At 38.7% G+C, this 16,623-nt stretch overlaps 1 protein-coding gene across 3 annotated transcripts in view; it reads right to left on the bottom strand.

Moving 5' to 3' along the window:
* The window catches only part of NAA16 (N(alpha)-acetyltransferase 16, NatA auxiliary subunit), a 66,973-nt gene that overhangs the window by 37,964 nt on the left and 12,386 nt on the right, over nucleotides 1-16,623 (bottom strand). For 2 of the 3 annotated variants that reach the window (XM_003790146.3, XM_023513426.1), the window contains exons 5-7: nucleotides 15,290-15,424; nucleotides 7,001-7,154; nucleotides 2,632-2,751 (exon numbers count right to left, since the gene is read on the bottom strand). In XM_003790146.3, the coding sequence (XP_003790194.1) occupies nucleotides 2,632-2,751; nucleotides 7,001-7,154; nucleotides 15,290-15,424 (409 nt within the window). The remainder of the gene's footprint in view (nucleotides 1-2,631; nucleotides 2,752-7,000; nucleotides 7,155-15,289; nucleotides 15,425-16,623) is intronic. The other variant, XM_023513425.1, reaches the window with a different exon arrangement.

Genomic DNA, 16,623 nt, shown 5'->3' on the forward strand with positions numbered 1-16,623 from the left:
CTCTTCACTATACCAGATATAACAAAGTCTTAGAAATGTACTTAAATTAAGACAAAACTAAACCATTTCAATGTCCTATCTGAAGTCACAAATTGGAGCTCCAGAACTTACCATGGGGAAGGAAAGGTCCTAAGGAACCTAAAATGATAAAGTGGTGTAACTAGTTCTGCAATGAATATACTTTATAGTAACCGAGGATCTTGATATATGAACAACATCCACTTTATTAAAACATTAAAATACTTGTATTAATTGCAAGTCAGTTATCCACTAATTTAAAGAAAAATCATAGTTAACTCACATTTCCATATAACTTTTGCCCTGTACTTGATAGGCTCTCAATCTAATCAGCATTTTATTCATTTTCTTTAAAACTTATTTAAGGAGGCTTAGCGCCCATAGCACAGCGGTTGTGGCGTCGGCCATATGCATGGAGACTGGTGGGTTTAAACCCAGCCCAGGCCAGCTAAACAACAATGACAACTGCAACCAAAAAACAGCCGGGCATTGTGGCGGGCACCTATAGTCCCAGATACTTGGGAGGCTGAGGCAAGAGAATTGCTTAAGCCAGTGGTTCTCAACCTCTAGGTTGCGACCCACAGGAACTGTATTAAAGGGCTGCAGCATTAGGAAAGCTGAGAACCACTGGCTTAAGCCCAAGAGCCTGAGGCTGCTGTGAGCTGTGACGCTCTTCAGCACTCTAACAAGGGCAACATAATGAGACTCTGTCTCAAAAAATAAAAAAAATTTAAGGAAATAAAATTTTAACAACTTGTACTAAATTGTAAATATTAAAAAATGATTAATAACAATGATTAGGGTACAACAAATAAATTTTCTCAAAGCTCTTATTACTATTAATGAAAATAGTATCCAGCCACTTTCCAAAAAAAAAAAAAAGGAGGGAAAAAAATAGTATCCAGCCACCTATCTATTAAATAGCATACTTCTTTTTTTTTTGTCCTTTTAGAAACAGAATCTTGCTGTTGTCCCGGGTAGAGTGCTGTGGTGTCTTCATAATCCACAGCAACTTCAAATTTCTAGACTCAAACAATCTTCCTGCCTCAACCTCCTGAGTAGCTGGAACCTCTGGCACATGCCAAAATGCCCTAATTTCTTCTATTTTGGTAGAGACAGGGTCTTACTCTTTGCTCATGATGGTCTTAAATACCTTATGCAATCCTCCCACCTTAGCTTCCCAAAGTGCAAGGATTACAGGTGTGAGCCACAGCAGCTAGGCATTTTTTTTTTTTTTTTTTTTTTTGGTAGAGATGGCATCTTGCTATATTGCCCAGGCTGGTTGTGAACTTCTGACCTCACGCAATCCTCCCACCTCCCAAAGTGCTGGGATTACAGGTATGAGCCACCACACATGGCCTAACATATTTGTTAAATTGAAAAATTCTGTTGTTGGCCAGATAAGGCAGCTCACGCTTTGTAATCCTAGCACTCTGGGAGGCTAAAATGGGTGCATTGCTTGAGCTCAGGAGTTCAAGACCAGCCTGAGCAAAAGTCAGACTCCATCTCTACTCAGAATAATTAGATTAGTGTGGTGGTGCATACCTGTAGTCCCAGCTACTTGGGAAGCTGAGGCAAGAAGATAGCTTGAGCTCAGGAGTTTGAGGTTGCTGTGAGCTATGCCATGGCACTCTACCCAGAGCAATAGAGTAAGACTCTGTCTCAAAAAAATAAAAAAATACAATAAAAAAAAAATTCTGTTGTTTCAACATCCTTGAGCCTGTTTCATAATTATTGGGGAACATATTTATTTATAATTAAATTTGATTTTAGGAATATTAACTGTTCCAACTAACATTTAATTATAAAAATATTATGGAAATTTTGGAATAACATGAAATTCCTGTAAATGATCAAGGTGATCTAAATTCAAAAGAAAATGTTTAACATTTTACTGTACACAAATCAGCCAGTTTGAAATTAAGAAAATAATTTTCATGCTAGTTCTATATACAACATACCCTCAGCAAGAATTCTTTAGCCCATGAGGCTAGGCCCAATGGCTCATGCCTATAATCCTAGCACTCTGGGAGGCTGAGGTGGGTGGATCTCCTAAGCTCACAAGTTTGAGACCAGCCTGAGCCAAAGCAAGACCTCATCTCTAAAAAACAGCAAGGCGTTGTGGCAGGCACCTGTAGTCCCTGCTACTCAGGAGGCTGAGGCAAGAGAATTGCTTGAGCCCAAGAGTTTGAGGTTGCTGTGAGCTGTGACACCACAGTACTCTATCAAGGGTGACAAGTGAGACTCTGTCTTAAAAAATAATAATTCTTTGGCCCATTTCTTATCTTTAGAAGTCAAGGGTAATGGACTTCTAATCATTTAAAAATATCAAATAATTATGACATTTCCCAGCAGAAAGGGAATGCTCATTTTGTTAGTCTAAATTGGTAAGATTTTAATGGGTTATGGGAGTTAAAATTATCTTTAAGCATTTATACTTCAGTGTAATTATTCAAATTCATTCTCACTCTCATGTTTAACCTAATTTTACTAAATGGAAAAAATAAGCATTAATGCTAGAATTATTTGTTCTTAAGTATTATTACAACTTTACATTTTCTTATACTTCAAACATTAGTTAAGAGAAAGTAGAGAAGAAAAATCATTACATACTAAGTTGCAGAGCTTTTTCCAAGCCTTCATAATAACACCAATTTTCTGCATTCCGATCAATCAAGTTTCTGAATACTTCGCTGGCTTCTTTTAATCTCCCCAATTTCAACAATATTTCCCCTAAAATTAAGTTTAAAATGACATTCATTTTACTTAAAACATTAAATACCTTTCTGATCCTAGGTATTTCACAAAGGATTATTAGTGTGTAGATGTTTATAAAAGACCTCTATGTACTTCCCTATGGGACATGCTGCAATTTATATAATTAAGCATAGATTAATTCACAGCTTGCCTTCAGAAATGAGCCTCCATTTCATTTTTTGCTCCCTGTCACATCCCAAATTCACATGTAGCATATTAATTTGTTACTAAAAAAAAAATCTGCATTACACACATTTTTATATCCTTTGAGATAACCAAAGATTCCTCCCCATACACACAGCAAAATCACATTGGCAAATAATTCTAATGAAATAGCCCTATCTTCCTACTATAGTATTTGAATGTCCCTTTCCTGATCAGTTCATGTATTAAGCAAGTCTCCACTCAATTCTCTTAGTTTCCCTAAGATGTCACTAAGTTGGAGAAGATTAACTTAGTAAAATTGTAACACTAAATACCAGTTCACAGCAGAAAACCACAAAAGCCACGTTCACGTGCAAGTCAGCTCTAAGGTTCAAATTTTTTTACTAAGTCACATAAATTGCAATTGAATATAGGGACCAAGGACCCAGATTCCTCAATATAATGGAAAGCACACCTAATCCAAGAAAAAAGAGAGATTCTCAAAAGTATATATGCTTCAACTTCCTGTCCCCAAGATTTGCAATTCCTCAAAGAATCTATTTCAAACAAATAAACTATTTCAGCTTCCATCATATTAGAGGCAGCATATTGTGGTGCTTATTATTCTACGACTTATGTTACATATCACTCAAACTCTAGCATGAGACTGATCTAGGTGTAATTAATTAACACCACCACCACTAACTAGCATTGGGACACTCAGCAAGTGGTTAGCACGCTGCCTGGTGCGAAATGAATACATATAAAAGTCTGCTACTTAAAACTATTAAAAAATCTCCCATTAGCTTCACAATTATTTTCAGTCCAATCCAATTTTTGCCCTGCTTATCCCAGATACAATAGACAATAACATAGTTTTTATTTCCCTGTTATCTGCTACTACCATGAAGCAAAGGTTATACACAGAAGTACATCTGCATATTCATAAAATAAGTGAAAACCTCTAACTTTCTTTTTTACCATTTGAATGTATTTATTTTATTTTTGTTTGTTTGAAATAGATTCTTTGAGGAATTGCAAAGAATGTTTTGCCTATAGTTGATGTTCTGGAAATATTCATGGAATAAAGTAGCCTGAAACAAAAAAAATTAAAAAAAAAAAAAACCTCTAACTTTTCAAAAGTTTTTTTAAAAAATCTTAAAGTAATGACTACAAAGAAATAAATGTGTGACTATCAAAGGTCTCTGGGCATGCAAAAGTCACTGAAAAAAAGTAATACCATAACCTATCTCTATAAGCAATACAGAAAACTGGCTATATATTAAAATTATTGGCCCCCAAATTACCCTCACTAACAATATGAGGCAATTTGTAGAATTTTTTAACTAGAATGACTTTAAAATATCATATTTGCTTTATAATAACTGCATTCCCTATTGATACTACAGGACAAATATAGAAAAAGAGAAACAGCAAACAGAAGGGTAAGATTTCATAGGGAAATAGCTAGCTATACTGTATCAGAAAGGGAAAGTAATTTTTTCTTTTTGCGCCCATCAATTGCAGGAACAAGAAAGAGACCAAAATAGCTTAATTCTTTATCCACATTAATAGCTTGAAAGAGTGTTGTCATCAATATTGGCATTAATATTAATCACAATAAAAACTAAATCAGCCAGGTACTATACAGTAACAAGACAGTAGACTACAGTGGTTAAAAGTAAAGGATTCATGGGACTGTAAACTAATACATCCTCTTCAGAAAGAAGCATGGAGAATCCTCAAAAAACTCAAACTAGACCTCCCATTTGATCCCGCAATCCCATGAATAGGTTATCTACCTAGAAGAAAAAAAAGTCATTTTATCGTAAGGACATTTGTACTTGATTATTTATCGCAGCTCAAGATACAATCACCACGATGTGGAAACAACCTAAATGCTCATCAACTCAAGAATGAATTAACAAGCTCGGCGGCTGTGGCTCAATTGGCTAAGGCGCCAGCCACATACACCTAAGGTGGCAGGTTCGAATCTCCAGCCTGGGCCCACCAAACAACAATGATGGCTGCAACCAAAAAATGGCTGGGCATTGTGGCGGGCACCTGTAGTCCCAGCTACTTGGGAGGCAGAGGCAGGAGACTCGCTTGAGCCCAGGAGTTAGAAGTTGCTGTGAGCTGTGATGCCACGGCACTCTACCCAGGGGGATAGCTTGAGGCTCCGTCTCAAAAAAAAAAAAAAAAAAGAATGAATTAACAAACTGTGGTATATGTATACCGTAGAATACTATTCAGCCATAAAAAGGAGTTGAGGCTCAGAGCCTGTAGCTCAGAGGCCAGGGCTCCAGCCACATACACCAGAGCTGGCGGGTTCGAACCCAGCTCAGGACTGCCAAAATAACAATGACAACTACAACCAAAAAATAGCCGAGTGTTGTAGTGGGTGCCTGTAGTCCCAGCTACTTGGGAGGCTGAGACAAGAGAATCACTTAAGCTCAAGAGTTGGGAGGCTGCTGTGAGCCGTGATGCCACAGGACTCTCCCAAGGGCAACATAGTGAAACTGTCTCAAAAAAAAAGATGGAATTGAAACTTCACATCTTTTGTTGGAGTTGATACTTTTCTTGTTATCACAAGACTGGAAAAGCAAATATCCAATGTACTCAATGCTAATATGAAGCCAGTAGACAATCTCATACATGCCCATATAAGGGAAAAACTCAGTTCAATTCAAATTTATGATTCCAACCACATGAAATTTTATAAATGGCAAAACTGTGGAGACAATTAAAAAGATCAATGGTTGCCAGGGGTTAGAAGGAGAAAGCAATGAACACAGAGGAGTTTTAGGGCAGTGAAACTCCTCTGTATGACACTCTAAAGGTGGATACATATCATTACACATTTGTCAAAACCCACAAAATATGACAATGGGAGAGGCTGTCTGAAGATAGGGATGAGGATATATGGGAAGTCTCTATACCATCTGCCTATTTTGCCATGAACCTGAAACTGTTCTGAAAAATAAAATCTATAAAAAAAAAAAAATCAGAAAGATGTATCAATATATTTAAAAGCTAACTCTTTAATAAAAGCTGGGTGACCTTGCACAAGTCTTTAACCTCTCTAAGTTTCAGTCTCCTGAACTATAAGGTGAGGATAATAAATAGTATGCATCTTAAAAGTGCTAAAAAATTAAATCAAATAAAAGAAGTTTAAGCAATTACTATACTCTGAAAAAGAGGAAGAGTTTAAAAAAAAAAAGTTAGCTATTATTTTTTATTAAACGTTAAAGGTCCTGAAACTTTTTGAAACTTTAGTTCATAAACTATTATTTTAACTAAACATTCAATTTAATACAATATTGCTCAGGGAAAGATAGACGATGAAGCTTTGTGGAAAATTTTGTTTGACCTTTTGTTAATGAACATTGTTCAAACCATTTATAGGGACTGGGTTCATAATCAGCCCATAATGATCCCAGTATCATCAATTACTGCTTTCACTGTATTTAACAATAAATGGACATACAGAGAGATGGAGTTGATATGAAGGCAGTACAACATACAAATCTGGACTCAAATCTAGTACTGACTAGTTTACTAAGCTGTGTGTTCTTAGGCAAATCACTTAGCCACTTGGTTCAGATGAGCTTCCCTCATCTCTAAAATGGATACAACTAAACCACAGAATTGTTATGAGGATTAAACTAATTAATAATGGCTTAATGGGTAGCACCTGTTTCTCAGTGAGTAGGGCACCCGCCCCATATACCCAGCATGGCAGGTTCGAACCCAGGCCCTGCCAAACTGCAACAACAAAATAATAGCCACGCATTGTAGTGGGCACCTGTAGTCCCAGCTACTTGGGAGGCTGAGGCAAGAGAATTGCCTAAGCCCAAGAGCAGGAGGTTGCTGTGAGCTGTGACCTAACAGCACTCTACCAAGGGTGACGAAGTGAGACTATGTCTTTTTAAAAAAAAAAAAAAATGGCTTAATGAAAAAAGTAATCATAACCTTGACTGATACAAAGCAAGTGTTACTTAAGTGTTAGGACAGAATTAGAGCTATAGTTTTAATTCTTTTATTTAATCAACACTATTAAAAAATGAAAAAGTCAGCTTACCTTTAATTTCTTCTACCAAAAGTTTATCACATATTTGTTGTTCATATGTTTCTATATGTGCCAAAGATTCTTGAAATAGATCTGCCTCTCTCATCACTTGATTCTGGTATAGTATCAGTTCACTATATTCATAGTCTATTTTGTTCAAAGGAACCTGGAAAAAAATGACCAAATTATCTTATTTGTATAGTTACATGAAGCAATTACAGATCTTTAATCAAATTACCTTCTCAGGAGAGTCATTCACACCGACAAGAAAACAACCCATAAGTAGATAGAAACAGAAGAGTGATAACCACATTCAAGATAATATACTCTTTAAAACATATTTTTTTTTTTTGAGACAGAGCCTCACTTTGTCACCCTCAGTAGAGTGCCATGCCGTCACAGCTCACAGCAACCTCCAACTCTTGGGCTTAAGTGATTCTCCTGCCTCAGCCTCTCGAGTGGCTGGGACTACAGGCACCCGCCACAACACCTGGCCATTTTTTGTTGCAATTCTCATTGCTGTTTTAGCTGGCCGGGGCCAGGTTTGAACCTGCCACCCTTGGTATATGGGGCTGGCACCCTACCCGAGCCACAGGTGCACCTGCTTTAAAACATATTAAAAGATTGGATTTCTGTCTATAGTCAAGTGAAGAAGTTAACAAATCCTACACCTAAGTATAAAAATGGTTGAAATCCTAAGGAATCTACCCCCCCAAAAAAATAATAAAAATAAAATAAAATATAAAAAATATATAAACCCATAAAAATAAATAGAACATACTATATAAGATTTTAACAAATTTCTGGAAGATGGAATGCAAATGAAAAGTAAGTGAAGTAAGGCTTGGCACCCATAGCACAGGGGTTACCTTATGCAGCCCAGGTGTAGAATACCCAAAACTAGAAACTCATCTCAACCAAAAAGTGGAGAGCTGTCCTCTAAAAGTAGCAGATATCCTCCCTGGCCTTTGCAACAACAACAACAAAAAAACAAATGGGATTTAATTAAACTGAAAAGCTTCTGTACAGCTAAGGAGACAACGACCAAAGCAAATAGACAACCTACACAATGGGAAAAGATATTTGCATATTTTGAATCAGACAAAAGCTTGATAACTAGGATCTATGGAGAATTCAAATTAATCCACGCAAAAAAAGCCAACAATCCCATATATAAATGGGCAAGAGAGATGAATAGAACCTTCTCTAAAGAAGACAGATGAATGGCTAACAAACATAGGAAAAAATGCTCATCATCCCTAATTATTAGAGAAATGCAAATCAAAACCACCCTGAGATACCATCTAACTCCAGCAAGAATGGCCCACATCACAAAATCTCAAAACTGCAGATGCTGGCATGGATGTGGAGAGAAGGGAACACTTTTACACTGTTGGTGGGACTGCAAACTAATACAACCTTTTTGGAAGGTGTATATGGAAAACCTCAAAGAACTCAAGCTAGATCTCCCAGTTGATCCTGCAATCCCATTACCAGGCATCTACCCAGAAGGAAAAAAATTCTTTTATCATAAGGACACTTGCACTAGACTGTTTATTATAGCTCAATTTACTAGCACCAAAATGCAGAAACAGCCTCAATGCCCACCAACCCAGAAATGAATTAACAAGCTGTGGTATATGTACACCATGGAATACTATTCAGCCATTAATAAAATGGAGACTTTATAGCCTTTGCATTAACCTGGATGGAAGTGGAACACATTATTCTTAGTAAAGCATCACAAGAATGGAGAAGCATGAATCCTATGTACTCAATTTTGATGTGAGGACAATTAATGACACAGTGAGGATGGGGGAAGGGGAGAGCAGAGAGAGAAAGGAGGAGGGAGGGGTGGGGAAAAGAAGAGTAGAGAGAGGGAAGGGGGTGGGGTCTTGGTGTGTGATACACCTTTTAGGGGCAAGACACAATTGTAAGAGAGATTTTACCTAACAAATGCAATCAGTATAACCTGGTTTCTTATCTCATAAATGAATCCCCAACAATAAAAAAAAAAAGAGAGAGTGTGCTATGGTTATTATCATTCAAGGACATCACGTAAAGGGTAACTCCATATTATTTTTACAAATTCCTATGAATAATAGAAGCTATTTTAAGGTTAAAAGATTTTTTAAAAACTCAACCTATGGAATTTTACCTCCCAAGTCTAACAGGGCCCACATGGTTGGTGGAGGGAGTCTGGACCAGGGCCTCTAGTAGCCAGCCTGTCTTGGTCCACTGGGGTTAACAACATTGGGGTAGAGACAGAATCATATTAGGAATGTTGGGTGGTGCCTGTGGCTTAAAGGAGTAGGGTGCCAGTCCCATATACCAGAGGTGGTGGGTTCAAACCTGGCCCCGGCCAAAAACTGCAAAAAAAAAAAAAGAATCATATCAGGAATGTTATCTTCTCCGACCCAAGCCCTTCAGACAGCATGAACACTGTGGGGAACTGCTCTATGCAGTGGTAAAACCTTAGAACCCTATTTCACCAACTGGCCTTGCCACTGAATTTAAATACCATTATAGCAAATTGTGCTGATTTCTATTTCAGTGGCTTGGATTTACAGATTTTTGAATTCACCATCTAAATGAACTTAATTTATCTACTCCAGCTCAGGCTATAATTTTCTTTTTTAAAAGAACTGTAATTTTTGTAGGAGGGCTTTCCACCACTCTTATTGGCACCAACTAGTTGGGCAAGATTCAAATGAAGCATGAAAGAGCATTAGCAAAATTCATAGGAACAAGGAACAATTTTGAAGAGCAGGAGTAAAGCAATAGATGGTCTCCATTCTATGCAACTTGACACAAGTTTTTTGATGCATGCAAGGCACTGAGATTGGCACTACCAGAAAGAGGTGTAAGGAAGACTGTTACTTGGTGTGTGGCATGGGAACACTGTGAGGGGAAGCAGGATCGACACACAGACCAGTTCTCACTCTGCAGCTCTCTGTCTTGATGTCACAGCATCACAGTGTACTTCATAGAAAATGACCTTCCTGTGAAAGTCGTGGTTCCACGGGAAACAGAAGGAACTTACCACCTGCCACCAAACTGCAGAGCTAATTGTTTACTATCTGTCTCCCTCACTAGAATGGAAGCTCCATGTTTTCTCTAACATGTCTTGGTGTGTGACACACCTTTTGGGGGCAAGACACACTTGTGCACCAGGAACAGTCTTACAACTAGCGGATGCTCAGTACATTTTGTTGAATGAAAGAGTACAAGGCAGAATTTTTTGAGTGGTTTAAAAGAGAGACTGAAGGCTCGGCACCTGTAGCACAGTGGTTACGGCATCAGCCACATACACCAAGGCTGGTGGGTTCAAATCCAGCCCAGGCCAGCTAAAGCAACAATGACAACAGCAACAGAAAAATAGCCAGGCGTTGTGGCGGGCACCTGTAGTCCTAGCTACTTGGGAGGCTAAGGCAAGAGAATTGCTTAAGCCCAAGAGTTGGAGGTTGCTGTGAGTTGTGATGCCAAAGGCTCTACCCAGGGCGACAGCTTGAGACTCTGTCTCAAAAAAATAACAATAAAAATAAATAAATAAATAAAGAGAGACTGAAAGTGCTGTATTACACAGAGGAGAGATGCTATGCAGTGTAGAGTATAAGGTGCTCACCTACAAATAAATGTGTAGCAGACAGCTGCAAATGTAGAGATTGGAGCTGAAGATGCAAACATAAGTGCCTGATCACAAAGACACCAGTCTGCTGGGTATCACTGGAAGACCATGGGAACAGAGCCAAAGACAGAGCCTCAAAGAATTCCTATGCTCAGAAGGGGGAATTGGTATGGCAGACAGAGAAGGCTCAGCCATATAAACAGCAAAATGAGGATGAGGCATGGAATCTAAGGAAGGAGCAACTCAGGGATAGGAGATCAATGACTGGGAATTGGCACTTAGGCAGCACTCAGATAATGTCTGTGCTGAATGAGAGCAAAATGAAGTTTGAGAAATGGCCACTAGACTGTACAATGAGGACATGACTTATGACCAGCATACGGCTCATTTCAATCAGGTGGTGGGTTCAAAGGCAGGATTCCACTGAGTTAGGAAAGAATGGATTACTTTAAAAATTAATTAGATAATACTACAACATGGATGAACTTGGGGAAATACTATGCCAGTCATAAAATATCACACATAGTATGATTTCATTTATACGAAATTTCCAGAATAGGCAAATCTAAAGATACAGAAAATACATTAGTGGGCGCCTAGAGCTGGGTGGGTTGGGAGGAAATGGGGAGTGACTGCTAATGGGTGGAAGGTTTCTTGTTAGGGTGATGAAATATTCCAAAATTGATTGTGAGAGGCCAAGGCGGGTGGACAGCTTGAATTTAGGAGTTCCAGACCAGACTGAGAAAAACTAAGACCCTATCTCTACTAAAAACAGAAAAACTAGCCAAGAGTTGTGGTGAGCACCTATAGTCTCAGCTACTGGGTAGGCTATGGCAACAGAATCACTTGAGCTCAACGGTTCTGAGTTTGCTGAACTGAACAGTTTGAGGGCGTCTGTAGTCCCCAGCTATTGGGGAGGCTGACACAAGAGGATCACCTGAGCTCAACAGTTTGAGGCCAACATATGGTATCCTATATAAAAGAAGGCTCAACAGCAGAATAATTTCATAATGTTGAATAACTCTATAGGGAGCTTTTAAGGAATTTATACAGACAGTTAGCTTTAGCTTATCTGCAGAGTGAGAAGAGTATCACAAAATAACCTAACAGCCTAGGCTAGCTTCTTCTTACCTAACATGTTTTTTTAAAAATCTTTTTATGATACAATTATATACAGAGCCAGAAAAACATATAAATCAGATATACGGTTTAACAATCACCACTCAGATTAAGAAAGAGAGGAGGGGAGAGAAAGAGAGAAGAGGAGAAGGAAAGAAAGAGGAGGAGAGAGGAGGAGAGGGAAAGAGAGGGAAGGGGAAGAGATGGGAGAAGAGAAGGGAGAAGAGAGCAGAAGAGATGAGATTGTGGGGATGGTTGCACAATTCTGTGAATATACCTAAAAACCACTATATCATATGCTTTTAACAGGTGAACTGTACGGTATGTTAATCTTAATAAAACTTATTAAAAAGTTAATTATGAGGTGCACTGTATATGCTAATACACACTCTGTATTTAATCTACTCTAAGGTACCGCTGATTGTCAGACACATCATTATTTTATGTACCACAAAAAAGATAACACTTAACAAATTAGGTGTGTGTGTGTGTGTGTGTGTGTGTGTGTGTGTGTATATATGTATCTTTGTTTTTTAGGTACTTTGTCACCTTTGGTAGAGTGCCTTAGCGTCACAGCTCACAACAACCTCTAGCTGTTGGGCTTAGGCAATTCTCTTGCCTCAGCCTCCTGAGGAGCTGGGACTACAGGTGCCCACCACAATGCATAGCTATTATTTTTTCTTTCTTTTGTTTTTTTTTAGAGATAGGGTCTTGCTCTAGCTCTGGCTCTGGCTCTGGCTCAGACTGGTATCAAACTCGTGAGCTCAGGCAACCCCAGAGTGCTTGGATTACAAGCATGAGCCACTGTGCCTGGCTTCATCCTACCAAATAAACCCAGGCTATTCTTTTCTTAAAAAAAAAAAAAAAAAACTAATAAAATAAAACTCAACCTATGGACAAAAAAACGTAAGAATTTATTATTACAAAATAGGCACTAAGTGTTTCAACTTTGACAAAGTTTCAACTTTGACAATATGAAAGTAAGTTAGAGATAATGTAAACTGAGAGTCAGAGAAGAAGAGAAAACCAACGAAGGATTCGCCGCCTGTAGCTCAGCGGCTGGGGCGTCAGGCAAATACACCAAAGTTGTCGGGTTTGAATCCAGCGTAGGCCTGCCAAAGAACAATGATAACTACAACCAAAAAATAGCCAAGTGTTGGGTGGCACCTGTGGCTCAAAGGAGTAGGGCACCAACCCCATATCCCAGAGGTAGCGGGTTCAAACCCGGCCCCAGCCAAAAAATAACTGCAAAAAAAAAAAAACCTAGGTGTTATAGTGGGCACCTGTAGTCCCAGCTACTTGGGAGGCGGAGGCAAGACAATCGCTTAAGCCCAAGAGTTTGAGGTTGCTGTGAGCTGTGACGCCATGGCACTCTCTTGAGGGTGACATAGTGAGACTCTATCTCAAAAAAAAAAAAAAAAAAAAAAAAAAAAAGACAAAGAGTACGGTGTCAGCAAAAACTGTGTAAAGACCTCCCCAAATTCACTACTCCATGTAAGCAAAGAAAGAACTGGCAAAAATTTTCACGATTAGCTTTTTTATCATTACACTGGAAATTAACCCAAGACTTGCCGCACCTGGGGAGCATTTATTAAAGAAAAACAGCTAGATGTTGGTGAGAACAGTGAGCTCTATGGCATTTTAACTTGCTCTACTCCTATCCCATGTTCTCCAGCTACATAGCAGCCTTGAAAAAAAACAGCCTCAGAAGTATTCCAGCCAATGAAGAGAACAAAATGAAGCTGAAACTCTTTCAAAGCCTCATTCTGAAAGAACTATAATTAACAGACAGATCTGGTAGTTCCCAGGAAGACCAAACAAAGCTAATTCAGAGCTTGCCTGAAGAGCCTTGGGAGTGAGCAGTGGAGATGTTTGTCAAAAACAATCACCAAGTGTTTTACTTTTACAGTACCAGAAGCAATGGATAAAGGTCAGACAACAGCTAAACAAAAAGCTTAAAGGAAAAGCTGGGAAACCGGTGTCTATGGGGGCTTTGAAAAGCTCTGAAGTATGTCTGGGGGTCTAAAAAGGTACATACATGCAAAGAGCTGTTCACATGCTTAGGAAAAATCCGAAGGTCTTCAGCTCCTATTCCTCACTGATCTCACATTCTGCACAAACAGGAAGTGAAAGCTAAGGCAGAGCTGTAAACAGGCTGAGAGTGCTGAAGGCATGCCCCAACACACGGACCGAGAAAATTAAGCAAACTACAAGTTGGTTCTTTGATATGATCAACAAAACTGACAACCTTTAGCTAAAATAACCAAGAAAAAAAACAAAGTCAAGTGTCAGCAAGCATATAAAGAAATAAGAACTTTCAAAACCCAGCTGATGGATGTACAAATTAGTGCAGCTACTTGAAAGTGATGATAGGCCACTTAGCAAAGCTGAAGACATGCACAGAGCTCTACTCCACAACTTCACAATAAGGACTAACTCTCAAATGTGGCTGATGAAGGAGCAGACAAAGATATTCACTGTATACTATTTTTAATAAAGACAAAGTGGGATGAACAAATTATGATTTATTTATATAACGAAACACAAAACTCTGTAACAACACAGGTATGTCTCAAAAAATGCCGAAGGAAAAAACTATCATTTGCATAAATTTTTAAGTTCATAAAATATTTTGTACCTTTTATAGATTAATATATAATATAAACATGACTAGAAATAATCTACCCATATTTCAGAATGTGTCTACCTTCAGGGTGGCACTGGGAGAACTTTAGCCATTTCTGTAATGTTTTATTTCTTTAAAAAATAAAATCTTGCAAGATGTTAACATCTATTTAATTTCTGTATGATACATAACTTTCTGTTTTGTATTTTTCTATTTTTTATATCAAAGTACATATTTAAATGTACTTATTAATATGATTTATATGAAGTACAAAATAATCTATATTAGAAAAATAATTCCCACAACCCAAAAACTATTTTCCTTCTTTCATATTCTTTATCTGTTTGAATATTGTTGAAATAACACACAAAAGTTTTTATTGTTTATTCTATACTAAGAATTCTACATTTTTGGAGGCCAAAGTGGAGGACTGCTTGAGGTCCAAGTGAGGGAAACAAGAACCGTAATTCTTTTCCTTTTTCTTGAAACAGAATCTTACTCTGTTGTCCCAGGCTAGAGTGTTCTGGCCTCAGCCTAGCTCACAGCAACCTCAAAATCATGGGTTTAAGCAATAATCCAGCTTCAGTCTCCTAGGTACCTGGGACATGACACACACCCACCAGAATGCCAAGCTAATTTTTCTATTTTTAGGAGAGATGGTTTCTTACTCTTCCTCAGATTGGTCTCCAACTCCTAAGCTCAAGCAATCCTCCCACCTCAGTGTCTCAGGGTGCTAGGATTATAAGTGTGAGCCAGTATGCCAGCCCAGAATTCCACATTTTAACTTTTTCTAATTATTTCGGAAGCTATCTTCAAGTTTTTCCATAGGTTTCATAGACTTTAATTCATATTTGGGGGCAAGGGCAATTTAGAAGCCAACTATTTCAGTTTGTGAATACAGAAGAGAATGTTAAAATGAAGTTCTTACTTGCTGAGTTTGTCTAAATTCTTCCAACAATTTAAGGGCCATATCATAATCTTTCAGCAAATGATATGCAATAGCATATCCAATCCAGGAAGCACGTTGTGTTGGGCGCAACTGAAGAAGCTGGTATCTTGTCTCCTTAAAAATAAATAAACAGACACACACATATATTATTTACAATGTATTACATAGATATAATTGGCCCCAGACACAGGATGTTCACAGCCAAGGCAAACACTCAAATACATCTGACTATCCCCTACTTTCACTTTTTTTTCTGTTATTCCCAATACTGCAGTGAAGACTAGGTCAGCTTTCTCTCTGCCAAATCCTGCCATTATCCTTGGGAAATGCACCAATGTGGATCATCTGTCCAACAACCTAGCCTCTAAGTCTCAAGCTTTTCTCACCTCTACCAAACTTTTCCTCCACCCAATTCACTTCTACAACCACATTCCAGAATTTACTGCCACCCAGAAATCACGAACCCAGACGCTAACTCTCGACCCACAGCTCCTGTGCTGCTAATACCTCATTTGATGACATTTCTACCCTTGTTCTTTGAGTCAGTACCTCTAGTTCTGAGTCCTTCACACTTTCACCACCAGGTTTTTTTTTTTTTTGCAGTTTTTTTTTGGGGCCGGGACTGGGTTTGAACCCACCACCTCTGGCATATGGGGCCGGCACCCTACTCCTTTTAAGCCACAGGCGCTGCCCTACCACCAGGTATGTTTTTTAAGACAGAAGGTCTTGCCATGTTGTGCAAGTGGCCTGAACACGTCGGCTCAAATTACCCTCTCTCTTCAGCTTCCCAAGTAACCAGAACTACAAGCACATCACCAAGCCCAGCTCAATTTTAATCTCATTTATTTTGCAATCCAGGTTAGCAACCACTGTTTTACCAACAGTATTAATTTCTGTATCTCATTCCTAAAGACAAATGATTTTAACTCCCACCACACTGAGGCTCCTAAATACAAATAAAGACAAAAACCCGGGTGCCACCTGTGGCTCAGTGAGTAGGGCGCCGGCCCTATATACCAAAGGTGGCGGGTTTGAACCCGGCCCTGGCCAAACTGCAACAACAACAAAAAAATAGCCAGGCATTGTGGCGGGCACCTGTAGTCCCAGCTACTCAGGAGGCTGAGGTAAGAGAAGAGCCTAAACCCAAGAGTTGGAGGTTGCTATGAGTTGTGACACCACAGCACTCCACCAAGGGCAACAAAGTGAGACTCTGTTAAAAAAAAAAAAAAAGACAAAAACCCTATCTCCTAAAGAACAGTGCCATTATGCTGGGCGTGGTGGTTCACCTATAATCCTCTGGGAGGCCAAGATGG

The sequence above is a fragment of the Otolemur garnettii genome, unplaced genomic scaffold (assembly GCF_000181295.1).
Source record: "Otolemur garnettii isolate 467f Iridium unplaced genomic scaffold, OtoGar3 scaffold00040, whole genome shotgun sequence".
NCBI lineage: Eukaryota > Metazoa > Chordata > Mammalia > Primates > Galagidae > Otolemur > Otolemur garnettii.